The sequence below is a fragment of the Mesocricetus auratus genome, unplaced genomic scaffold, assembly GCF_017639785.1.
Source record: "Mesocricetus auratus isolate SY011 unplaced genomic scaffold, BCM_Maur_2.0 Super-Scaffold_100007, whole genome shotgun sequence".
NCBI lineage: Eukaryota > Metazoa > Chordata > Mammalia > Rodentia > Cricetidae > Mesocricetus > Mesocricetus auratus.
In genome coordinates, this window is record NW_024429191.1 from 90,750,407 (window position 1) to 90,770,084 (window position 19,678).

General features: G+C 49.7%; 3 protein-coding genes across 6 annotated transcripts in view; 1 reads left to right on the top strand and 2 right to left on the bottom strand.

Moving 5' to 3' along the window:
- Slc39a11 (solute carrier family 39 member 11) overlaps nt 1-565 on the bottom strand; it is a 431,298-nt gene extending 430,733 nt beyond the window's left edge. Inside the window, exon 1 of the mRNA XM_040750017.1 lies at nt 414-565. The gene's annotated coding sequence lies outside the window, so the exon portion shown is untranslated. The remainder of the gene's footprint in view (nt 1-413) is intronic.
- Nucleotides 1-11,882, top strand: Cog1 (component of oligomeric golgi complex 1). Of its 4 annotated transcripts, XM_013113262.3 has the most exons (15): nt 5-358; nt 2,101-2,342; nt 2,479-2,660; nt 2,781-2,951; nt 4,941-5,097; nt 5,472-5,682; nt 6,274-7,062; nt 7,452-7,598; nt 7,846-8,007; nt 8,816-8,943; nt 9,876-9,984; nt 10,480-10,589; nt 10,663-10,741; nt 11,156-11,189; nt 11,694-11,882. In XM_013113262.3, the coding sequence occupies exons 1-15, from the start codon at nt 41-43 to the stop codon at nt 11,723-11,725; spliced, it is 2,871 nt and encodes a 956-aa protein (XP_012968716.1). In that variant the 5' UTR covers nt 5-40; the 3' UTR covers nt 11,726-11,882. The 4 variants fall into 4 exon arrangements, with proteins under 4 accessions (XP_012968717.1, XP_012968715.1, XP_012968716.1 ...); XM_013113261.3 differs by having other exon boundaries at nt 4-358; nt 11,156-11,882; XM_005069967.4 differs by lacking the exon at nt 11,156-11,189.
- The window catches only part of Fam104a (family with sequence similarity 104 member A), a 16,257-nt gene continuing 7,399 nt past the window's right edge, over nt 10,821-19,678 (bottom strand). Inside the window, exons 2-3 of the mRNA XM_005069964.4 lie at nt 17,958-18,051; nt 10,821-12,969 (exon numbers count right to left, since the gene is read on the bottom strand). Coding sequence (XP_005070021.1) covers nt 12,739-12,969; nt 17,958-18,051 — 325 coding nt within the window. The 3' untranslated portion in view covers nt 10,821-12,738. The remainder of the gene's footprint in view (nt 12,970-17,957; nt 18,052-19,678) is intronic.

Genomic DNA, 19,678 nt, shown 5'->3' on the forward strand with positions numbered 1-19,678 from the left:
GCGGGCGGAAGCGACCGGCGAGCCACAGTGGCCCAGCACCATGGCGGCCGCGACCGCCTCCCCGGCTCTGAAGCGGCTGGATCTGCGCGATGCCAACGCGCTCTTCGAGACCCATGGAGCGGAGGAAATCCGCGGCCTGGAGCGCCAGGTTCGAGCGGAGATCGAGCACAAGAAGGAGGAGCTGCGGCAGATGGTGGGCGAGCGCTACCGCGACCTGATCGAGGCGGCCGACACCATCGGCCAGATGCGCCGCTGCGCCGAGGGCCTGCTGGACGCCGTGCGGGCCACCGATCGGTACTGCGCTCGCCTCCGCCAGGCCGGCTCCGCGGCGCCCCGGATCCCGCGGGCCCCCCCGCAGGTCAGTCCGGGACCCGAACCCACGTCCCGCCGCCCGGCCGACCCCACCCCCTCACCTTCCGCCGGAGGAGCCCGCCCCTCACGCTGGTCCGTGCTCCCGGGAGGCGCCTGCCCGCCTTCCTCAGGACGCTGGTCCGCTCCCGGGAAGTCAGCCAGCCGCCTTTTGCTCCGGGAGCCTTCCCGGACTTCCGGACGATTCCCTCGCCTCCCTCGGGTTCCCAGCGCTCTCCTTCCCTTTCAACTGAAAACGCCAGGGGTCTCTCGACAGTCAGGGAACTGAAGTCTCCCGTTTTGCTCACACCTTCCCATCAAGTCATTCATTCCTCATCCCACCTTGTCCCCTGGAGCCTGGAGAATTGGGGGCTGCCGCCAGGCCCTCCCTCTTTTAATAGGTGAACAATTTCATTCAGGGCATCCTGTCTTCCACTCCCTGAAACATTAAAGACCCGGTGCGGAACCTTGACAATTGGCCGAGGCCGGTGAACAGAGGGCACGTAGGGTAAATATTTCTAACCCGGGAGGACTTAATGAAACAGAAAAACAACAAAAGTAGACTCTAACTCTCACTTGGACCTACCTTTCTCATGCTACCTGGTTTTCAGAAAATCCATGCCAAAAAACTGGTAGCATGATGAAACTGCATAAAAGGTTGGAAATGCATTGGCCCTTATCGCTCCTAAGCTGGCTAACTTCAACTATATAAGCCTAGTTCTTAAAAAACCATATTGATTTTCATAGTTATGGCTGACGCCTCTCTGGTGCAAATGCCTTCTCCGTTCCAATCACAAACAAGCCTCCAATTCCTTTTTGGAAGCTTGCACTCATCCAGGAAATAAACCCATGGGAAGTTGAATTTATTTAAATGGAAGTAATTTAGAAGAGCAGTAGAAAATATTTTAGCATAAAGTGATTCATCACCAAAATAATTGTGTCACTTTAGCATAATGGATCTTGGAGTAAATGCTTTTAGGTGTAGGTCCGCCTCAATAAGGACAAGTGAGATTTGGAACATAGATGTCTCTGGCCAGCTGTGCTGCTATAACAAAATACCTGACACTAGGTAATTCATAAGGAACAAAGAGTCATTTCCCCCACAGTACTGGGTCCTCGGAAGTCCAGGGTCCAACTGTAGCCTTTGATGTGTATGTGGACCTGCTTGTCTCACATGGCAGATGGGGAGGAGCACAGAAGAGCCAAACACACACACACACACACACATTCACACACAGACACACATACATGGCACCAGTGAAGACAGAATCGTGAGGTGACAGGGCAGACATTTGAGAGAGGCCTGAAGCCGGGGCCAGTAGGCACAGAAGTCTTTGGTGCCCTCACAAGGGGAGGAGAGAAAGTAGGAAGGGGGTACTTCAGAAAATGGAGAAGCCTGTATAGAAGGCTCCTGCCACCAACAACCAGATGGTGAGATGTTGACCTACGCTGGACCTCGGTGCCCCACTGGCTGAGTGGTGCTAAGTCTGGTTAATAAAACTTCAGTTTTGTTTTGTTTTTAGGACAGGGTTTCAATATTTAACCCTGGCTGTCCTAGAACCGGCTGTGTTTACCACGCTGGCTTTGAATTCACAGGCATCAATCTGTCTCTGTCTCCTGAGTTCTGAGGTTAAGAGTGTGCACTACCACACGTGTGCAAAACTTCAAATCCTAAAATATCCCCCGACTTCTGCCCCCAGCCTGTATAAACGGAGCCATGCTTTCGTTTGATCTCATTCCTTCGCCCTTCAGCCACAGCCACCGTCTGAGAAATTCTACAGCATGGCCGCCCAGATAAAGCTGCTGTTAGAGATCCCCGAGAAGATCTGGAGCTCCATGGAGAACTCTCAGCATCTCCAGGCCACACAACTCTACCTGCTCTGCGGCCATCTGCATAGCCTGCTCCAGCTGGACTCCTCTAGCTCCAGATATAGCCCCATCCTCTCGAGATTTCCCATTCTCATCCGGCAGGTGGCAGCAGCCAGCCACTTCCGGTAAGTGACAGGTTGTCTTTCTGTCTGGACCTCACTTAACCCCTGCTGTGTCAGGGAGTCTCTTCTTTCCTGATACACTGAGTTGCTTCACCCCAAATGTTAGCTATTCCTTGTTGATCTTTGCGAGTCTTTCTAGGTCAACTATTTTGTACGAAAGCAAGATGCTGCTCAAATGCCAGAATGTGTCGGACCAGGCTGTGGCCGAGGCCCTCTGCTCTATAATGCTCCTGGAGGAGAGCTCTCCCCGCCAAGCCCTCACAGACTTCCTGATGGCCAGAAAGGCAGCTATTCAGAAACTTCTGAACCAGCCCCATCACGGTGGGTATGCTTTTCTCTAAAATGTTATCTTTAACAGGTCAGGAGAGCCTGGGGCATCGGTGCTCTGTGTCCAGCCTTCCTGAAAGGAGTTGTTTAAATGAGGGTGGCTTCTCCTTGCAGGTGCTGGCATCAAGGCCCAGATTTGCTCTTTGGTGGAGCTGCTGGCCACCACCCTGAACCAAGCCCACGCCCTTTTCTACACGCTCCCAGAAGGCGTGCTGCCAGACCCAGCCCTGCCCTGCGGCTTGCTCCTCTCTACCCTGGAGACAATCACAAGCCAGCATCCCACGGGTGAGCTCAGAGCCTCCTTCTCACTCATTCAACTCATCTGTCCCATGTCCTCGTTGCTGGGCCAGGGTCTGGGGATAGATCCGGTGAAGTGGGAAGATTCCGACTCCTGCTCTGTGGATGTCATACTTCGGTTGTAAAAGCAGAGGCTGAATCTTCAGAGGTGCAGGCTGCTGTTTGATGTCAGTCCTACCATTGCTGTAAATGCAAGGTACCGGTTGCCTAGCAACACTTGGAGGAGCTTCCCAAAGCCCAAGAGGACTTCCCTGGGGAAGTGAGGTTGAACTGAAAGCTGAAACCAGGCAGTGGTGGCACTTGCCTATTACTCCCAGCATTCAGGAGGCAGAGACAAGTGGATCTCTTGGAGTTCAAGGACAGCCTGGTCTACAGTGTGAGTTTCAGGATAGCCAGAGCTACACGGAGAAACCCTGTCTTGAAAAACTGAGGAAAAAAATCTGAAAGCTGAAGGTTGAGGAGTTAGTGAGTGAGGAAGGGAAGAGAGCCCCGGGTAGAATGAAGAGGAGGTTCAGAGTCACCCCAAAAGCTGGAAAATGCCGCCAGAAGAAGTTTCTGGAGTGAGGGAAGGGCCAGGTGAGAGCAAGGCCGAGGCATGGCCAGGCCCAGGTGATGTGCTGCCGTGTGGGCCGGACATGGGAGGATGCACTTTATCCAGAGAACAGGGTATCCTTCTGTGACCTTGCAGGCGTGGGATGCTCCCATATGTCCCCATGCATCCCATACGTCTTTAAAGTAGCATTTCCCCAACTATAATTACATGTTTTTATGTGGCAGTGGAGTCCTGCAGGACAGAGTAATAAAGAGAGCTAGCAGGAAGCTGTCACCGTGGTCCAGGGTCAGACACAGAATGGGGACTTGGTTAGGAGGGAGCCATTCGGTGGGGCTCATCTCCAGGAGGAAGTGAATGTCAGGCTCATCTGTGAGCAACATCACCTTTCTTACACTTTCACACACGCACACCACACCCTCCCTCCCCTCCAAGCTGGCATGTAATCGTTTATCCATCTCGTGAAAGGTGAGCGCTGGCTGACTGACCTGCCCTGGCGTAAGGAAACAGACATACAAGGTTACCTTGTAGACCCTGTTTCAAACTGAGTGGCTTTTTAAGAAAACAGACATACAAGGTTACCTTGCAGGCCCTGTTTCAAACTGAGTGGCTTTTTAAGAAAACAGACATACAAGGTTACCTTGCAGGCCCTGTTTCAAACTGAGTGGCTTTTCTGAGTAGGGATGGGGTGGGAGTTGGAGACAGGATTTCTCTGCATGGCCCTGGCTGTCCTGGGACTCATTGTAGACCAGGCTGCTGAGTGGCTTCCTACAGAGTGCAGTGAAGGCATTGCCCAAGGAGCAGTGCAGGCCTGTAGGATGACCAGGAGCATCCCCGAGAGGACGGGGCCAGTGGTTGGTCCCTTGGATCTTCAAGGGACCTGGGATGCTAAGGAAAGGGAAATGAATAGCCCACACTTTTTTTTTTTTTGACAAGTTAAGCTCTGTTGCTAGAATGTTAGGGATAGTGCACCTGTATGTAGTACTAGCTACTCAGACGTCTGAGGCAGGAGGACCACTGGGGCTCAGGGTTGGAGACCGGCCTGAGTGACCTGGCAAGATCCCAACACACACACACACACACACACACACACACTCTCTCTCTCTCTCTCTCTCTCTCTCTCTCTCTCTCTCTCTCTCTCTCTCTCTCTGTCTCTCTGTCTCTCTGTCTCTCTCTCTCTCTCCAGGCCTCTACTGTTCTTCTCTAGCAGCAGAATGAACGAGGGTGGGGAAGCTGACACAATGTTTTCCCAGTATCCAAATGTTTTCGCAAATAATGAGGGCTCGGCATTCCCTGTACTCTGTTTATCTAATCTTTTACACACCAGGGGAGTGGGCTAGGATTCTGGAAGTTCCCTCATGCTTTTTGAATTCTTAATATGCTGCTCAAAGCACAGCCTGGATTCTTCTCACTTGGCTTTTCTCCAGGAAAGGGCATCGGTGTCCTGCAAGGAGAGATGAGATTATGCAGCTGGTTCAGACACCTGCCAGCCTCCATTATGGAGTTCCAGCCAGAGCTTCGAACTCTCGCACATCCTATCAGCCAGGAGTACCTGAAAGACACCCTGCAGAAATGGATCGACATGTAAGCAATCGGAAAGCATCCCTGAGGCTTGACCCGCACACAGCCGCCCTTGTGAGACCTGGGCTGAGACTCTCAGTCATCTGGGTGATGTGCCACAGCGTGTCAGCCAGCACTCAGGACACGTTGCTCCCTTTGTCCCCTGTTAGTACCTATGTACCCTCTCTTTAAAAACCAAACAAAGGCCGGGCGGTGGTGGCGCACGCCTTTAATCCCAGCACTCGGGAGGCAGAGGCAGGTGGATCTCTGTGAGTTCCACACCGGGCTGGACTGACAGCCTCCAAAACAATACAGAGAAACCCTGTCTCGTAAAACCAAAAAAAAAAAGGTATGAAAATAGGGATCCAGTAGAGCCCACGGGAGTGGTCTTGTTACAGGTGCAGTGAAGACATTAAAAATGGGATCACCAACCTGCTCATGTACGTGAAGAGTATGAGAGGTCTGGCAGGGATCAGAGATGCCGTATGGGACTTACTTACCAACGAGTCTGCCAGCCACAGCTGGGAGGTGGTGTGCCGGCGGCTTCTGGAGAAGCCACTCTTGTTCTGGGAGGACCTGATGCAGCAGCTCTTCCTGGATCGGTTACAGGTGCGCTGAGCATCTCTGGACCACCTGACACCCCAGCCTAGTTTACTGAATGTTTTCTTTCCCCATTTCTTACCACGCCTGCGTTTTCTAAAAGCTAAGAGAGAAAGCAAGTCGTTATCGGGTGCCCCTCAGTGATGCTCTTTGTCCTCTGCCCTCATCCTTGTGGCCTGACAGAAATAACTTGAGGAACATGTATTTCAGCTCAGATTTTAGACAGTTCAGTGCATGGTCAGTTGGCTGATTTGGGTCAGTGGTGAGGCAGAACACGTGACCAGAGCGTGCGGTAGAGCCCGTTTACCTCATGGCAGACAAGAAGCAGATGTGGGTGGGGGAACAAAAGTACAAACCCTGAGAACGCACACCCCGTGCCCTTGCTTTCATTAAGCTCAGTCTTAGAGTTGCCACAACCTTCCAGTGCCTCCAAGGGAGACCAAGCTGTTAACCTCAGCCTGGGAGGCATTTCGCAGTCAGGCACTAACACTCACTGTGAGTGTGGTAGAATGTTCTGGATGCCTGCATAAACTGCCATTTCAGCTCATTTGGAAAATTCCATAAAACAATGGTGACTAAAACTCTGCTCTCCTTCCCTAGACACTGACCAGAGAAGGCTTTGAATCCATTTCTGGCAGCTCCAAAGAGCTTTTGGTCTCAGCTCTGCAGGAACTGGAGGCCAACAACTCCACATCGAATAAGCATGTCCACTTTGAGCAGAACATGTCTCTCTTCCTCTGGTCCGAGAGTCCCAGTGACCTGCCTCCTGATGCTGCCTGGATCAGCGTGGCAAACCGGGCTCAGTTTGCCAACAGTGGTCTCTCCATGAAAGCCCAAGCGGTCAGCCCTTGTGTACAGAGCTTCTGTTCTGCCCTGGACTCTAAGCTGAAGGTCAAACTGGACGACCTCCTGGCCTACCTTCCCTCCAGTGAGACACCACTGCCCAAGGACCCCTCCCCCGTGCACCAGGCTAAGAACTCTGCGTTCGATAGATACGCAGATGCTGAGACTGTGCAGACCATGCTTCGGACTCAGTCAGTGGCCTGTGTCAAGTATCTCGTGGGCTGCATCCAGGCAGAGCTGCAGACCATTGAAGAAGTCACACAAGACCAGAAGGGTATCCTTCACGGCACCAAGCTGCACGCAGTCCTCTTCATGGCCAGACTCTGCCAGGCCCTGGGAGAACTGTGCCCTCACCTGAAGCAGTGTATTGTGGGAAAGTGTGGAGCCTCTGAAAAACCATCGAGAGAGGCCAGGGCTCTCAAGAAGCAGGACAAGGGGAGAGCTCAGGAGGTGCTCCCCGCGCAGGCCCAGTGGCAGGAAGTGAAGGAGGTCCTGCTCCAACAGAGTGTCATGGCCTACCGGGTCTGGAGCTCAGCGCTTGTCAAAGTGAGTGACAGGGAGTGACAGGGCTTCTTGGGGTCTTACTTCAGTCTGGCCATCCTCAGTCCTGTTGAGGAGTAATGCTTATTCATAGCTGTGGTAACCTGTGCCACGCAGGTAACCCTATTCCTCAGCCTAGACTTTAGAGCATGTTTCTCTTACTAACCTGGACAGGGAACCCTGCTTCCTGCTTGCGTGTCAAGACCACAGCCCCTGTGGGTCTCCAAGCAGCTGACACCTGGCATTGCTAGGGTGGCTAGCAACTGCATTCTCCTGCCGAGTGTTAACTTGCTGGGAGGGTGGGGCTGGCTGCTTGCCACCCACACACTGGTAATTTTAAACCAATTCTGCAAGGGCCTGAGGAACTAATGTGGCCATTCTCTTTTCATCACCAGTTTCTGATTTGTGGATTCACTCAGTCGTTGCTTCTAAGTGACGCTGGCTCAATCCTGGCCACTGCCACCAACTGGGACGAACTAGAAATTCAAGAGGAGACGGAGTCTGGCAGCAGTGTCACATCTAAGATACGCCTTCCTTCTCAAGTGAGTTGGTCCCACTGGCACAGGTACTTGGGTTACAAAAGAGAAGGAACTGCGCTGGGAAACGGTGATTTTGGAAAGCCATTTCCCTGAGTGCTCTGGGAGGGGCTGCATTGGAAGTCAGGGCTTATGTGGGGGCTGCATTGGAAGTCAGGGCTTATGTGGGGGCTGCATTGGAAGTCAGGGCTTATGTGGGGGCTGCATGTGGCTTGCTGGGTGAACTTAGCCATGTATTCTTCTGATCTTTCAGCCATCCTGGTATGTACAGTCCTTCCTGTTTAGTTTATGTCAGGAAGTTAATCGGGTTGGAGGCCATGCTTTGCCAAAGGTGACTCTGCAGGAGCTGCTGAAGACCTGTATGGGCCAAGTCATAGCTGCCTATGAGCAACTCACAGAGGAACACCAGGAAAAGGTAGGTATTTGAATGTTTTCCCAGACAGACAGACCTTTTTTCTTGAATTTGGGCAGTCTGTATGAAGGGCACAAAATGGTGTCATTGCCCAGCCCAGGCCCCAGTCCTGTAAATAGGCTCTGGTCAAGCCTTTAACCCCTTGACCTACGCAGGATCAAATGTAAGCAGTAGATGGGCCGCTCAGCCTCGAGTGGCTTTGTCACGTGATACTGTCCTCCCATGCTGGCTGCCAGTGAGATACAGGACGGACACTTATGCATGGAGAGGTTCTCTATGACGGGAGGCGGTCCCAGCCTCTCAGCCACCACTGTATCTGCACTTTTGACCCTTGACCTGTCCTAGTTCACTGGAACATTTAAAGGAGAGCTGAGAATTCAGTGGTCTTCATCCTGGGCCTCATTGCTCACATACATGTCCAGGCAAGAGCCCTGCTCCTCTGTGATGGCCACCTTCAGCCCAGAGCAAGATTTATCATGTACACAGTGTTCTGTCTGCATGCATGCTTACACACTAGAAGAGGGCTCCAGATCTCACTACAGATGGTTGTAAGCCACCATGTGGTGGCTGCAAGTCCAACCCAGGACCTCTGCAAGAGCAGCCAGTGCTCTTAACCTCTGAGCCATCTCCCCAGCCAAGTCTCAGATTTTTAAAGACCAGGGTTTTATATTGAACACTTTGAGAGTAACCTGGCCCTGTGGGTGTCAACAGCGCCTTCTGAAACTGTATCAAGCTGTAATAGAAGCAGAACCTGCAGCTGCCCTTGGGACCATGTAAGGAATCCCCCTCACCAGCCAGCCTTCACTTGCAGAAAGAAGGGACGTTTCCAATGACCCAGAACCGAGCCCTGCAGCTCCTCTATGACCTGCGCTACCTCAATGTCGTTCTGACCAGCAAGGGGGAGGAAGTGAAGAGTGGCCGGAGCAAGCCAGACTCCAGGTAACTATTCCTACTGGGCACCTCCATGGCAGCCGCTTCCTGATGCAGTTAAGGGACAGTACACTTAGAAGGGTTCCTCTTGGGATTTTCCCATTTTTACAGTGGTGGGAGAGCACAGCATTCAGTAGAAACCATACTTCAAGTCCAGGATTTAGATCTTTGTGTGGGCGGGCCAGCAACAAACCACACCTTGTACTACACATGCTATCTATAAGCTACTTACTAGCCAGTAGTGGCGCACACCTTTAATCCCAGCACTTGGAAGCCAGAGGCAGGTGGATCTCTGAGTTTGAAGCCAACCTGGTCTACAGAGTGAGTTCCAAGACAACCAGAGCTACACACAGAGAAACCCTGTCTTGGGGGGGTGGGGTGTCTATGAGCTGAGCGCCATCTCACACTGTTGTGTCCCGGGGTTCAGCCCCATCTTACAATAGTCTGTATGCTGGTGTATGGCAATAGCCTAAGATGAGGCCTGTTTCCTGAGATGTCCCCAAAGAAAGCCTGCCACATACTGCAGGCTTTCTTAAACAGTGGTTAAATTATACCTGCTGAAGCTGGGTGGTGATGGTGCACACCTTTAATCTTTAATCCCAGCACTGGGGGGGGGGGGGAGGCAGAGGCAGATCAATGTGAGTTTGAGACCAGCCTGGTCTACAAGAGCAAGATCCAGGACAGCCTCTAAAGCCATAGAGAAACCCTGTCTCGAAAACAAAACAAAAGTAAGTTCCATAGCCAGGTGCAGCAGGCAGAACCTGTTTGGTAAGTAGAAGGCACTGGCCTTAAGCATCCTGTCAGTCTAGAACTGACTGTCCTAAGACATTAAGCAACTCTGTTGGGCAGTGCCCACTCTGAGGTTCCTATTGTAGTAAAATGTTGCCCGGCTGCTTTCTGTCCTGAAGTATGTGGAGAATAATGTTTCTAACTCTTCTCAGAATTGAGAAAGTGACCGACAGGCTGGAGGCCCTCATCGACCCTTTTGACCTGGATGTTTTCACACCACATCTCAACAGCAATCTTAATCGCCTAGTACAGCGAACTTCTGTAAGTTGGGTCACAACCATGCTCAGTGAAGATGAGATGGAGTGCCTGCTCCAGTCCTTCATGCACAAAGGGGAGCTACAAATAAGCCACTTCCTGGAAAGGGATTAGCTAAAATGCCATAAGCTTCAATAGCTGTGCTGGAAGTAAGGGTTAGTTAAATTGATTTACACCAGCCTCACAAAAAGAAATACATGGGTGCCCCGCCCAGTGTGTAGGTAGGGTGAGCGCCACTGACCTGCCACCAAGTTCAGTCCCCAGAACCCACATGCTAGAAGCCTGACTGCAGAAAGTTGTCCTCTGATCTCCACATGTGCTTGTGGACATGGATGGCCTGCTGGCACACGAAAGCATGCACAGCACATGCTTTAGAAAAGAATTACATGGCTTTGAGATTCTCACCCATGGCAGACTAAGGAGCACTCTCCCAAATGATGGCCTCGAAGTAACTGTCTCTCGGGGTGACATCCACTGGGCCTCCTCCTCTCTTCCCTGTAGGTTCTATTTGGATTGGTTACTGGTCCAGAGAATCAGTTTGCCTCCCGGAGCAGCACTTTCAACTCCCAGGAACCCCATAATATCCTGCCACTAGCCTCCAGCCAGATCAGGTGAGTAGCTCCTGAGGCTCTGAGGGGCCAAGGCTGCTTGTTCCCGGCCGTGAAACCGTCTCTCTTGTCTCAGGTTTGGACTGCTTCCCCTGAGCATGGCAAGCACGAGAAAGGCAAAGGCAACCAGCAAAGGCATCGAAACACAAGCCCAGGTTAGTGCTAAGAGGAGGCTCTCCAGGTTCTTCCAATCCCCGCCCCCCAGCCTTTAGAAATACACCGTTAGGCACCATGTGGCGATGCACGGAGGCTGCTTTAATGGCGGCGCAGTAGAGTACAAGGTTTCACTAGCTCAAACTCATAGACTCTCATCAGCTGGAGCAGATAGCCTTAAAGCAGGAAGGGACACAGACCCAGACCGTTCAGCACACACAGTACAGCATGGAGATGGTTTCTTGCATTTTGCAGGATAAAAACACTGTTGGCTGGCACTCTGGCATTGTGATCAGCATGGGGAGAAGACCCTTTGTCTTGCAAATGGTCTCATCTGTGCCTTTAGTTGGGTGGGAAATAGGAAGAACTGTGCTTCCTCAAGCATTGTTTTATTAATACATGTTTTATTTTGGTAGGACGCCATCCTTAAGCCTGCCGGAGCCCTCCTGGGTATTTCTGAATTGTGTTGTGTACATGTGTGCTTGACAGCTTCTCTTAGAGCACTTTGCCTGTTATGTCAGACAGAATTCCAGTAAAGTATCCTTTCCCACATTCCCTGCCAGCAAATCCAGTAAGATCTGAGTTCGGCAAACACCTGATTTGAAAATCTGGAAAGAAGTCCTAAAAGAAAACTTACTTTCTGACCTGCGGGCTTCATCACACTAGTTCCCATGTCACACAGCTGGCCTTTCTGTGCTGTGGCCCCCAGAAGAGCAGGCCATTGAAGGCCCGCATGCTCACTCCTCCTGGCATGGGCCTCCTTCAGACTGTACTGCATCATAGTGTAACTGGCTCTGGTCCAGCAAGTCCCTCAGACCCTTCTTACTAGTCATCCCTGCTCCTCAGTGCTGCTGCCTGTGCTGCGTGGCCTCTGAGTGGGGTGCAGTGGAGGGGGGGGAGCAGGCAGGAGGCGGAGGGTGAGGCTTAAGGCACTTCCTCTTCATCTAATGGCAGGTTGGCTCCCCGGCACTCTCCAGAGTAGGTGACCCGACACATCCTGGCTCCTTGTTCAGACAGCTCGCCGGCGAGGAAGACGACTCACCTGCACCTTCCTTATTCAAGCTAGCCTGGCTCTCTAGTATGACAAAGTAGCATGGAAATAATGCCCCGGCTCTATTATTAAATACTAATGCACCATTTTCACTGGAGGTGCCTCTGTTGTGTTCCTACACCATCCGTCTTTCTGATTCTGACGACAGAATGTAGCAGGGCAGGGGTGCATGAGTTAAGTCCTCACCCTTCAGCTCTGGGGCACTAGTGCTTCGTCAGCACTGACCACTGCCTTGGTTATGGGCACTGCAAGGGTTAGCGGTTAAGCTGTTAATACGCAAGTTTGTAAGATAGTTACTAGATAATTCTTAGAGAACTGCAGTGTTCTCTGTAGCGTCTGAGGGAAGAAAACAGATACGGAAGTGACATTCTCCCTGGAAATACAAATGTGTAACAGACCACAACTAGGGTAGGTGCTTGGCCTCAAGGTCCTCAGAGTGGGTGACCGTTGCACTCCAGGGAGCACTTTCACGGACATCTACATGCTAAGAGGTAGTATGGCAGTTAACATCAGTGCAAGACTGAGTCAAGCTTCCTATATTTGGGGAGAAAACTTATGATTTTGTTTTTCATGGAAACTAGATAGTCTTTACTAGTTTATTGAGTTAAAAAATTGAAGATCCCACATTTTAAGAGACTCTTATATACAGTACAAGTCTAAATGACAGATGTGGAAATCAGAGATGTCCTCAGACACTGCCATGACATGGACTTGATGCCCTCTCTCAAAAGAATCCTATAAAAAATTGCTCCCAAGCCCCTCTGAAATCACAATAGTGCAGCAAAACCCCAGGTAAACAGGTGCCTGATGACCCAATACTCAAATATAGACTGAAAGCCAACAGGCATTTTTTTTTCTGTGTGCAACTTTTAAAAACAAATCATTAAGTTGAAATATCCAATCTGCACAGTGCTGTCCCTTCACAGAAGGCAAGAAACTGCCGGAGCATCATGTCAGAGGCCGACCTCGGTGCTGTAGGCTGTGGAAGTGGGCCTCCTTCAGGGTCTGATTGATATGGAAGTAAGGGCCTTGGCACAGTGCAGACTGCTCGGGCACCGGCTGGGGGGTGCTGGGGCAGGATCCGGGGATGAGCTGGTTCAAGCTGCTCTCTGGTCCACTGGCCCTGTCCGGGCTGTTGATGCTGCTGTTGCTGCTCCCACCACTGTCACTGCTCGAAGACTGGAAGAAAAAGAAAAGGTCAGAGTCATGTGAGCCAGTCTTCCTGCAATAAAGCTTTATTCAGGCTTCAATGAGATAGCCTATTAAGAGTCTTCTTTGTAATGGCTACAGAAAATCCTACTGTGAGCTGGGTTATGGTGGTGCACACCTTTAATCCCAGCACTCGGGAGGCAGGGCAGCTGGGTGTCTCTGAGCTTGAGGCCAGCCTGGTCTCCAGTGTGAGTTCAGGACAGCCAGGGTTACACAAAGAAACCCTGTCTCAAAAAAGAAAAAAAAAAACAAAAACAAGAAAAGGGCAACAATCAACACAAATGTGCAAGTGCTCTATGGTGGGATGCCAGGAGTGACACTCTAGCTCACAAAAAGATGACACTAAATTATCCCAGACGTTATGTGGACAGTAGGTATAGCTCATGGAATTAGAAAGGGAACATGAGAAGGGAAAAGATTCTAAGGGTAGACAGTGAATAGAACACGAGACATGAAACTGGGAAGGGACTCCTGGGGTGATACAGTATAAGCCAGGAGGAGAGAGGAGAACAACCCCCCAAAGGTATGTACTGAAATGCCACAAAGAAACCGCTAGTCCATGAACGCACACTGCCCTGTCAGACAGTGCTGGGTCTAAGCAAGCGCGGACCCTGACTGCAGTAACCCTCCGCCGGCATCTTAGTTTTTCACTTCTCCGCTTGAACCCTCATCCACCACTGCCAGTAACCAAGGGGCTTCCTTCGTTCTCAGCTTCAAGCAGCATCAGCTACTGGTACAAGGGCAGAAAAGGCACGTCCTGTCCACAGAATAAACCGACAACGTGCACACAAGATAATGTCCTATAACCACTTAGGACACAAAATACACTTACAAATTAGCCTGTCCATCTTGCTGCCAACGCACGGTGTATGCCCAGCTGAATATGTGCCCTGTGAAAACAAAGCTTGAGTACAGGCAGTCACAGCCTCCTAACTGCTGGCAGTGCGGTGCAGCCAGAAGGGCACTGTCCGGAACACAAATTCTGGAGTCACTTGTGGGCTTCAGTTGTTCTCAGGCCACCTGCTATGCAAACAGCTGACATGACACTTGGTAAATATTTACCAAGCTCAACTGGGGAAAATGTTGGTAATGCATCCACAGATAACCAGAGTCCACAGCTACTGCTGGGAGAGAAATGCAGTGGTGCATGCTGGGTAAGCATGGGAGAGGCTCCTAACAGTGCCTCCACTGGTCCATGAGGGAAACTCTGGAGGAGATGGTGAGAAGACCAGTAATAAGCCCAGCCTGGGCCATCTGGGCTCTAAGACTCTAAAAGAGCAAACAAAAATGAGCAGACAGACAGAAATCAAGCTTACAAGGATGGAAACCTCCCTGACAGCAAGCTCTCACACCCATGAAGGATGCTATCTACGCAGGCTGCAGAGGGAGCTCTCACTGAGTCTTACTTAGCTGTGGAGCCTCAGTGTTACAGTTACTGACCAGCCAAACAGGAAGTACACGCTACTGCCAATGGCACTGCATCAGCAATTGGTTAACCAACCTTCGGGGTTGTATTTGAGACCTATTCCAAGGGAAGGATTCAACAGGTACCATCAACCAAATGATGGAGGCTAAGGAGGTCCTAGGCCTCAGCAGGGAAGCTAAATGGACGTGATATGCCCATCAAACTGCATCTAAATCATGCTGTCCCCACCTACAGATTAGCGCTACACGAGTCTGCAAGTGGTCAGGGAACACTCACCCACATGGGACTTCACATCTCCTCCCTGACATCAAAGGTTGGAAAGGAGGGTGGAGGAGCCAGAGGAAGGACTGGAGTGAGGAACGCATGTGCAGTTTTGATCTCACAGGAGCAGGGTTTACTGGCCAAGACCTGTGCAAGCCCAGCCCTGCGTAGGCTGGTGAGATGGTTCAGGGGTAAAGATTATTACCATGCCTAACAACCTGAGAAAACCAGCCTCCACAAGTTGTTCACTGCTCTGTGTAAGCATAACATGAAATAAATAAATGTAATGGGTCTGCCATTACGCCCAGGATCTGTCTGCAGACAATGGTAGCTGTGGTGGGAAGGGCTCACAAACCTTCACCCCCCACCCCAGTTATCTATAGATAGCTAATGGCTGCAGGGAAAGGCTCCAACATATTCTCTATGGAGAATCCATTGCAAGCCTACACTCCTGTAATAACTTCACACAATCCTGCAAGCAACCATAATGAAACTCAGCGGGTCATCAAAAGTAGTACACCAAAAAAATAAATGAAGACAGGACAGTAGAAGAGGTCCTGGATGGGAAGGGTACAGAAAGGGGAAAGGAGGAGTCAGTATGCTAAAATACCTTGCATGTATGCATGAGATTGCCATCATGAAACCTATTATGTATAGTTAACGTATGCTAACTAAAATAATCAGAACCAGAGTGTGTGCCTGTGCGTTTACCACCTAGAACCACATGCTGCCTTTCTATTTTAGGAGGGAGGGAAAGAGATCATATAGTTTTTTGTTTTGGTTTGGTTTTTGTTTTGAGACAGGGTCTCACTATGCATGTAGCTCTGGCTGTCTTGGAACTCACTATAGACCAGGCTGGCCTCACAGAGATCTCTGCCTCCTGAGTGCTGCAACTCGAGTGTCAGTGACACTTCTGCTGCTGTCTAGAAAAACACTTTGATCTCTCAGGCCCTAGTTTCTCTTCACCCATCCCCACATTCACCGATGCTCTCAATTTACATGAACCTACAAAGAAAAAACTCATGTTCCATGTGATGGCACACTCCTATAATCCCACTTAAGATAGAGGCAGGAAGATCAGGAATCTAAGGCCAGCCTTGGCTACAAGACTCCATCTCAAAAGAAAAAGATAATTTTCAAAGTTCATTTGCCACAGTATTATAAACAAACAACCCTAAATCCTCACACATAAGAGTTAGTGAAAACAATTCTGTGTTTTGGCAATAGCTACTACCCCAAAAAAGATCCAAGATGGAAAAAAAATTAAGAGCTTTAGCTGGGCTTGCAACCACAACAGCTCTTGGGAGGTGGAGGCAGAGTCACAAAAAATAAGTTCAACGCTAGGCTGAGCTACACAGTGAGTTCCAGGCCAGCATGGGTCATCCTGTCTTAGAAAGCAAAACATGACCAGTGAGATGATTCCTACCTGCTGGAGAGAACCAACACCCACAGTTGTCCAGTGATTTACACACGCGCGCGCGCACACACACACACACACACACACACACACACACACACACCATATATATACATATACTAAGTAAATGTAATAGTAATTAGTAAATGTAATAGTAAATTAGACAATCTAATTTTAAAGCAAAATTAAAAATGACCACTTTAATATTAAACATATCTAAAATTATGCCCAACTTGGAGCTGGAGGAATGCCTCAGCAGTTAGGAGCACTGGCTGCTCTAGCAGAGGACCTGGGTTCAGTTCCAAGTACCCCCATGGTAGCTTGCAACCTTCCATAACTCTTGTTCCAGGGAAACCTATACCCTCTTTTGACCTCCACAGGCACACAGTGCAGATGTACACGTAAGCAAAAACATTCCTACACATAAAATGAAAATTAAAAAAAAAAATCCTTTTAAAAGATTATGTTAGACAGGCAGTGGTGACGTACACTTTTTATTCCAGAACTCCAGGCAGAGGCAGGAGGATCTCTGAGTTCAAGGCCAATCTGTTCTAGAGAGCGAGTTCCAGGACAGCTAGGACTACAGAGTAAACCCTGTCTTGAGAAAGAAAAAAAAGGGATTATGCTAAACTGGGCTAGGGATGTAGCTTAGCAGTATAGCACTTGGCCTGGAGTATACAGGGCTCTAGGTATGTAAATAAATGAATAAATAAATGTTATGTGCATTCCCATGACACCCAACAGCTAGTTCTCACTTACAGCAGTGGATTTAGTCCTGACTTTGAAACACTGTGGACCCCTCCCCCCCCTGTTCCTGTTATTTTGGGCATACCTTTATACTCTCACTAAAAACTCTTAGGACTGCAGTATTAGCATCAGAGTTCCTCTCTTCCTGTAAAGACAAGGAGGCACATCCTCGCTGCTTTAGCTCACTGTAGCATCCCAACTTTTCAGCCCATTCCCCATTCCCTCACAGTAATGGGAAGCGCTGGGGAGGGCACTTTGCACTCTAGGAAGGTGCCACTTTCATTTATTCAACTAGATCCTGTTTCTAAGGCACACACCTGAGTACCAGGGAGGTCTGCACGGCAGCCTTTAGTGTAACTATAGACACTAAAGCTATGCTGGAAGAGCATCACTCCTACATGTGCACAACTACAACCCAAGCCAGCAAGAAGAGCCCCTGTGAGTCTAACTGGCTTCTTTCTCAAGTTTTTGTCTGTTTTTTTTTTTCCGAGACTGGGATTTACACTATACCCAGACTGGCCACAGAGCCCTGTGGCTGCTCTCAAATTAAAGGTGATCTTCCTAACTCAGCCTCTCAAGGGCTGGGATTACAGACATAAGCCACTCCACCTGCCTAATCTAGCCCATTTTTACCTGCCTCAGTAAGTGCTTAAGAATACTGAGCTAAGCCAGGCGTTGGTGGTGCACGCCTTTAATCCCAGCACTTGGGAGGCAGAGGCAGGCGGATCTCTGTGAGTTCGAGGCCAGCCTGGTTTACAAGAGCTAGTTCCAGGACAGCCTCCAAAGCCACAGAGAAATCCTGTCTGGAAACCCCTTCCCCCCCCCCAAAAAAAGAAAAGAAAACAAAAGAAGAAATACAGGCTCAGTGTGCCAGCACGTAACACCCCGGCACTAAGGGAGAGGACAGTCACAAACTTGAGACCAACCATGCTTGAGTCCCAGACTAGCCAGGACTACTCATCAAAACTCTGCCTCACAATGAGACACTAAGCATCAGGGTGGGAACAACCAGTCAGGGTGGGTGAGATGCTCTCTGAAAAAGAAACTCCTTTCAATTAGGCAATGGAGCCAGGGTTATGTAGATGAGCCTGCGGCCATTCTGCCTACCTCTGTGTCCCAGGAGTCCTGGAAGATGGGATTCCTACTGCTCCTTTTGGTCTGGGGTGGGAGATGGCTATCATCATCATTTCTTCTCCTTTTCCTGAAATTAAACACAAAGAGGAAAAATAACCAGTTGCGGAGCTTACAGACTCTTCAATTATAAACCCCAACAACACGCAAAAATTTACCCTTGGTGGGCTAGAGATGGCTGAGAGGTTAAGAATGCTGTTCTTCCAGGGGACCAATGTTCAATTCCCAGCTCCAAGGGATCTGATACCCTCACACAAACATACATGTAGCCAAAACACCATTGCATACACACAAGATAAAAATAATTTACATATGAAAAACATCTACCCTTTAGCCTAAAATAATTAATCCACCATGACATCCCAGTGGGAAGAATTATAATATTCCAGCACTGGGCACTAGCTAAGCAGAGACAGCTAGTAAGGCCAAGCCTTAAGGGAAGGCTAGTTCCCAAACGCCTGCTGGGACCAGAGTAACAGGAGGAGGGTAACGAAGAAGCTTCCCAACTCAGTTTCCTCTTGCCACATCCCCTGAAATTGTAATTCCAAACCCCCCACTCTACTCCCTGCCCCACAGGGCACTGAAGTGGTACCACTGACTGCCTCTTTGCCCTGAAATACACACAAGATGGAGCCACACAGGAACACATAGGCTGGTGAGAGGTTCTGATGCCCTGCTTTTGGGGGGGAGGGGTGGCCATTACTTTTCTAATCTAAGTCATCACTGAAAATGCTTGGGCTGTCACTGTTATCACGGCACTGGGTTGTCACTCAATGACAGAATATGCTGGTTAAAACAGTGAGGATAACGGGAAATGGATCACACCTTTCTCCACCAAGTGCTCTCAGTATAAAACAGTGTATGTTTATCTACAAGAATTAGGGGCAAGGCTGGGTGGTGGTGACTCACGCCTTTAATCCCAGCCCTCGGGAGGCAGAGGCAGGCAGATCTCTGTGAGTTCAAGGCCAGCCTAGTCTACAGAGCAAGTTCTAGGACAGCCTCCAAAGCCACAGAGAAACCCTGTCTCGAGAGAAAAAGAATTAGGGGCTATCAGAAGGATTTTAATCTCACACTAGAAAACAGGAATACATTAAAAGAATACCTCTAAGACCAACTGCCTGGAATAACCTGTGCAATACGGCACCCACTTATAACGTGGCCTCACATGTAAATAAACCGAAACTTAAAATCCACGTGATGGCTTCTACTTCTAATCCCAGAACTCACGAAGCAAAGGCAGGGGATCAGTGCAAGTTCTGTACAGTGAGTTCCAGGCCAGCAACACAAGACTGGCTCAAAAAAAGCAAAATTAATTAATTTAAAAATAAAAAATCCAGCTGGGCAGTGGTGTCACACACCTTGAATACCAGAGCTTGGGAGGCAGAGGCAGGCAGATCTCTGTGAATTCCAGGATAGCCTGGTCTACACAGAGAAACCCTGTCTTGAAAAAGTCAAAAATAAACAATTAAATAAATAAATATAAAAGGTCTAGTTACTGCCAGACAGTGGCTATGCCTATAATGCCAGCAAGCAGGGACTGAGGCAGGAGAATCACTTAACATTTGAGGCCAGCCTGGGCTACACTGAGTTTCAGACCACCCTAGTAGCAGCATAAGACCTTATCTCTTCACACTGAGCAGAAAGTCTCTTCACTACTGGAGTCACTATGTGTGGCTTTGGCTCAGCACACAGTGCCA

What these genes read in the sequence shown, in the direction of transcription:
- Cog1 (XM_005069967.4), top strand. Translation starts at nt 41, where the DNA reads ATGGCGGCCGCGACCGCCTCCCCGGCTCTGAAGCGGCTGGATCTGCGC. An exon ending in GCAGCAGCCAGCCACTTCCG is followed by an intron (nt 2,343 to 2,478) that starts GTAAGTGACAGG and finishes GAGTCTTTCTAG; the next exon opens with GTCAACTATTTTGTACGAAA. An exon ending in CTAGCCTCCAGCCAGATCAG is followed by an intron (nt 10,590 to 10,662) that starts GTGAGTAGCTCC and finishes CTCTTGTCTCAG; the next exon opens with GTTTGGACTGCTTCCCCTGA.